This window comes from Eptatretus burgeri, chromosome 3 (assembly GCF_056783735.1).
Source record: "Eptatretus burgeri isolate ZD-2024b chromosome 3, Ebu_testis_v1, whole genome shotgun sequence".
Taxonomy (NCBI): domain Eukaryota; kingdom Metazoa; phylum Chordata; class Myxini; order Myxiniformes; family Myxinidae; genus Eptatretus; species Eptatretus burgeri.
The window spans coordinates 64,639,497-64,645,710 of NC_140963.1; the positions used below are offsets into that span (position 1 = coordinate 64,639,497).

At 43.7% G+C, this 6,214-nt stretch overlaps 1 protein-coding gene across 1 annotated transcript in view; it reads right to left on the reverse strand.

Annotated features, from left to right (window-relative positions):
• Positions 1-5,992, reverse strand: part of KCNJ3 (potassium inwardly rectifying channel subfamily J member 3) — a 116,994-nt gene extending 111,002 nt beyond the window's left edge. The window contains exon 1 of the mRNA XM_085873788.1: positions 4,981-5,992. Within this exon, the coding sequence (XP_085729914.1) occupies positions 4,981-5,655 (675 nt within the window). The 5' untranslated portion in view covers positions 5,656-5,992. The remainder of the gene's footprint in view (positions 1-4,980) is intronic.
• Between the last annotated feature and the right edge of the window lie 222 nt (positions 5,993-6,214).

Genomic DNA, 6,214 nt, shown 5'->3' on the forward strand with positions numbered 1-6,214 from the left:
TAAACTGCATGTATTTCTGTTTCCATGGAGAATTGTGTTCCATCACAGGATGTAAAAGTGAGATTAGATCTTATATCCCAAGAAGTCATTTTACTTTTCCATTCAAATTTCACTCTTCAACTCAAATTTAATTTTCAATATCGTTGCACTAATATTTTCATTCCAAAACAACACCAACAAGTAATGATGATGATAATAATAATAATAATAATAATAATAATAACGAGAAAGCATCTCAAAATGCAAAGACCATCTGCTTTGTGCTCAAACTAAACTTGACGAAAATGACAATTAACTTTTTTTTTTTTTTTACATTTTATTCTTTTATTTCGAGTTCTCCACATTCTCATAATAAAGGTTTGTTGAAGATTTGATTATTGAAGATGTGTGGACGTTCACACTGAATCTCAATGGTGAACAAGGATTTTTATTTAAAACATGTATGGTTGGTCCACAACTTCACCAATGACATCATCCCTACAATCCTTTATTCCCCATTGGGAGTAGAATGATAAGTGCAAGTTTCAAATTTTTCTGCGATTTCAGCGATATGTTTTATTTTTGGTGTTTGTTTAATCAAAGGTGGCTGCCATTCGACGTGACCTATGACATCACAATTATTAAAATATTCTCTACTTGGGGGGGGGGGGTTGCTGTAAGCCCTCATGGAGAATCAATAGTGGATCATCACACAAAAAAAAGAAATTGAGGAAAAAAAAAAGCCCCAAAAAATGTCGAATAATAATAAAAACTAGCATCCGTTGAAGACAAAGCCTTCGATATCCCCCGCCATAGTAAACGAGGACAAGTAGCAAAAGGCACCAGTTCAATTTATTCTTGATGTGTGTACCAAATTTCATAAAGAAATAGTTCATAGTTTTGCAACGATGCTCTGGAAACAAATGTTAACCTCAATTATTTCTTAATACCCACCTTGTTACCATGGAAAGTGACAGAATTTTTTTGGGGGGAAATCTCTAAATATCAAAAGGCACAAGTTCACCACTTGCTTGATATGTGTACCAAATTTCGTAAATATATCTTGAGGGGATTTGTAGTTCAGCTCCGGAAACGAAATGTGACGTACGGACGGATGGAACCCATTTCTATATCCCCCGCCAACTTCGTTGGTTGGCGGGGGATAATAATGAAAAATATTTTCAGAAAATTATAAGTTTGTCTTCTCCATATTCTCATTATACAGTTTTGTTGAAAATTTGATGACAAAAGCTCAAATGGTAGTTACGGCCCAGACAGACACACACACACACACACACACACACACACACACACACACACACACACACACACACACACACACACACACACACACACACACACACACACAGTCGTAATTGTAAAACCCAGTCCTCCATTGTGTGGAGGTCTGGCTAATAATAATAGTAATAATTCGAGTTCCCTTAATACAAGGAACGACATGCAATGCAGTAGGAGGCCATCAAAGCCTGCACTATGTTTACCAACCTATGGTTGTTTGTGCGTGCTATTACCTTTTAAAATGCTGAGCATTAAGCGTGGAAGCAGTTCACATACCATTTTAAAAGTCTTTGGTATGACTCGGTTGGGGTTCGAACCACCAAGCTCCCAGACTCAGAGCAACCACTCATTGTGTCACCATTAGTGGCACCGAGGTTATTTAGCCAATTATTCAGGCTCGATGACGTTTCCTTCCAGAAGATTCCATGTCCTCTTGAGCATTATTTTGTAAATGACGCATATCCCATGAGCATTGTAATGCGGCTTTGAGGACATGTTCGGTGAGATTTATGAAGTTTGCATCGGGGTGTAAGTCTATCGTAGAGAAGAGAAAAAAAATCGCATTAACAAAACGGTGATGATTGAATTTACAAATTAAGTCAGTACTCACAAAAAATGGTGTTGCTGTGCAGCAATTTGCTTCTGCGGTTTCTTTGTAATTTGATGGACGACCTATTTGCAAACAGAACAATGGCACAGGTGAACAATGGCACAGGTGAACAATGACCCGGTGGAGCAACACCATTTGGGGGGGGGTGCACTTGCGTGAAAATGAAGTCTCATCTTTCCGTTTGCTTTGTGTCTCGTAATAAAATATTTTGCGATACATACGCTTGATGCAAATAGGACGAGATGCAGCAGAGGCACTAAGCTCACTTAACTTTGAGCCGTCTGGCGTGAGTTTGATTCCCGACCGCGACAATCATGAACCTATCTGATTGGTGCTTCACAGACAGATTACAGCATCACAAGCTGCACCGACTCTCGGATCGACATGAAACCAGGTGTCCCGTGTGCTGCCATTAGCTGATGGATTTTATAAATCCCACAGTGTCTTTTGCTAAGAAGCCAAGAATAGTTGAGATACCTTGCCAGCACCATGAACATATTCAAAATTATTGACAGCTTCCACAGTCGAACATCAAGGCCATCGCCTGTTTGTGAAAGGCTTGAGCGAAGGCAATGTGAACAGAATGGGGGTTAAATGGAGGAGGGGAAGAGATAATATGTGAAATATGAATTTGTCATTTAAGCAATTAACTTGAATCGTAGTTCAAGAGAAGAAGGGTCCGGTCAGTATTCGTCTTGATCCATTGAGTGTTCTAGCTCTTCCACAAGCGTCCTGATCCGTCCAGTGCTCTTCCTCTCTGTTGCATCTCGATCCATTCAGTGTTCCAGGACTCTATTGCCTCCTGATCCGCTCGGTATTCTCACTCTCCTTTGCGTCCTGATAAAGTCAGTGTTCTAACTCTCTTGTATCATGATCCATTCAGTGTTCTTGCTCTCTGTTGCATTCCAATACAGACAGTGTTCTAGCTCTCCAATGAGTCCTGATCCATTCAGTGTTCTCGCTGTCTTTGTGTCCTGAAAAGTTCAGTGTTCCAGCTCTCTCTTTCATCATGATCCATTCAGTGTTCTAGCTCCCTGTTGCATCCTGATCTGTTCAATGTTCTAGTTCTCCATTGTATCGTGATCCATTCAGCATTCTCGCTCTCTGTTTCATCCTAATCCGTTCAGTGTTTTCGCTCTCCATTGTGTCCCGGTCCGTTCAGTCGGTGTTCTTGCTCTCTATTGCATTCTGATCCGTTCTGTGTTCTCACTCTCAATTGTGTCCTGATCCTTTCAGTATTCTCACTCTATTAAATCCTGGTCTATTCGGTGTTCTAGCTCTCTGTTGCATCCTGATCCATTTAGTGTTCTATCCCTCTGTTGCGACCGGATCCATTTCGTGTTTTTGCTCTCTGTTGCATCCAAATCCATTCAGTGTTCTTGCTCTCTGTCCCATCCCAATACAGACAGTGCTCCAGCTCTCTATTGCGTCCTGGTCTGTTCAGTGTTCTACTTCTCAATTGTGTCCGATCCATTCAGTGTTCTGACTCTCTATTGCGTCATGATCCGTTCAGTGTTCTACTTCTCAATTGTGTCCGATCCATTCAGTGTTCTCACTCTATTGCTTCCCGATCCGTTCAGTGTTCTAGTTCTCAATTGTGTCCTAATCCATTCAGTGTTCTCACTCTCGATTGCACCCCGATCCATTCAGTGTTCTAGCTCTCTATTGAGTCCTGATCCGTTAAGTGTTCTCAAGGTTTATTGCATCTCGATCCTTTCAGTGTTCTCGCTCTCTGTTGCATCCTGATCCATTTTGTGCTCAATCTCTCTGTTGCGTCCTGACCCACTTTGTGTTCTTGCTCTCTGTTGCATCCAAATACAGACAGTGTTCTGGCTCTCCATTGGGTCCCGATCCGTTCATTGTTCCAGCTCTCTCTTTCATCATGATCCATTAAATGATCTAGCTCCCTGTTGCATCCTGATTTTTGAATGTTCTAGCTCTCTGTTGCATCCTGATCCATTCAGTGTTCCAGGACTCTATTGCCTCCTGATCCGCTCGGTATTCTCACTCTCCTTTGCATCCTGATAAAGTCAGTATTCTAGCTCTCTTGTATCATGATCCATTCAGTGTTCTTGCTCTCTATTGCATCCTGATCCATTCAGTGTTCTCACTCTCTATTGCATCCTGATCCATTTTGTGCTCAATCTCTCTGTTGCATCCTAATCCATTCAGTGTTCTTGCTCTCTGTGGCGTCCCGATCCATTCAGTGTTCTCACTCTCGATTGAGTCCTTATCCGTTCAGTGTTCTCACTCTCTATTGCCTCCTGATCCATTTTGTGCTCAATCTCTCTGTTGCATCCTAATCCATTCAGTGTTCTTGCTCTCTGTGGCGTCCCGATCCATTCAGTGTTCTCACTCTCTATTGAGTCCTGATCCGTTCAGTGTTCTCACTGTCTATTGCATCCCGATCCTTTCAGTGTTCTAGCTCTCTGTTGCATCCTGATCCATTTTGTGCTCAATCTCTCTGTTGCATCCAAATACAGACAGTGTTCTGGCTCTCCATTGGGTCCTGATCCGTTCATTGTTCCAGCTCTCTCTTTCATCATTATCCATTAAATGATCTAGCTCCCTGTTGCATCCTGATTTTTGAATGTTCTAGCTCTCTGTTGCATCCTGATCCATTCAGTGTTCCAGGACTCTATTGCGTCTGATGCATTCAGTGTTCTCGCTGTCCATTGCGTCCTTATCCATTCAGTGTTCTAGCTCTCTATTGCATCCTAATCCATTCAGTGTTCTTGCTCTCTGCGGCGTCCCGATCCATTCAGTGTTCTCACTCTCGATTGCACCCCGATCCATTCAGTGTTCTAGCTCTCTATTGCATCCTGATCCATTCAGTGTTCTCGCTCTCCATTGCGTCCCCATCCGTTCAGTGTTCCCGTTTTTCCATGAGCTTTGACTCTGTCGACAAAAAGGGCTATAATTGTGTCGAAGTTCATCAAACTAACTGAAAAACTTTCACAATAAAAAGTAATCAAACAAATCTTAATGTCAGCCAAACATTTTCATCTAAGTTGAATTAGAACTTTGATGCATTGTGCTTGAATACTTATAGTTAGCATTTGCGTTGCATGGCCTGTTTCACCTTTACATACCTTTATAAGTTTACATCGGATTTGCGCAGAGACCATGTGGCTGTTTCTCAGGTTTCCGATGCGGAACATTAGGCAAAGCTTGCCGTCCCTCCAAGAGATCACGGCGGTCTCGCTGAACATCAGGGTCTCGGCTCGTTTCTTTGGCTGAGACATCTTGATGAACATGCAGCCGATGAGAAAGGCATCCACGATGGAACCCATGATGGACTGGAAAAGGAAGAGGATTATACTCTCGGGGCATTTATCAGTTATGTAGCGAAATCCGTAACCGATGGTAGCTTCAGTCTCGATGAAGAAGAGGAACGCCGAGGAAAAGCCGTGCACGTTCGTTACGCATGGGGTGTAGTTGCCTCCGTGTGTCTTATTGAGGTCTCCACGAACAAAAGCGATGACCCACCACATGGAGGACATGTATAGCCAAGCGACTGTATAGGTGAGAAAAAAAATGAGCATGTTCCAACGCCATTTGAGGTCCACTAGGGTCGTGAATAAGTCCGAGAGGTAACGACTCGTCTCCCTGCGCAGGTTGCCATGCTGCACGTTGCAGCGGCCATTCTTTTCAACAAAGCGCTGCCGTTTCTTCTTCTGGGGCACCTGGCCGGTGTCCGGCTCGACGCAACCATAGGTACTCACGATCTGGTAATCTTCCACGACTTTGCGCCGGATAGCAGACATTCCTTATGGACACGTGCTGCAGGCTGCGCTGAAGGCAAGGGGCTCTGCTTCACCCAACACTTGCAGATCTGGGTTTGTAGGAGGATAATGAAAAATCGCATTTGAGCTGATAACGTTTATTACAACCGCGCTTTTCGCATCAGCATCACTGCGGAGCATTCAGCCCGTGTGAGATCCCAATTCTGCCCTCCCCCACCTCCCCACCCTTTTCCTCCCCTACTGGACTGCACTCCCATCAACCTCGCTAGATTGTGAGAAAACGCGCTCCAGCCACTGCAGGATTCAGATATCAAGGACAATTCCGCTCCGATAACTTCACGGAAAATTTCAAGTGGAAGGAAATGCACTGGGAGCGGCGCACACGTGCGCACGTGGTGTGGGATCTCACCAGGTGCCTGGGCTGTCGCTTTCCCCAACAAAACCGCCGAATCCTGGAGATGCACCACTTACCATCTCACCTTTACACACCCAATCGCAGCCCCCATTGTTGGAAATGAAACGACGACGTTGGTCCAGCAACACCTTCTGCGGAAGATTTCACTCTTACCCCAACCTCAAT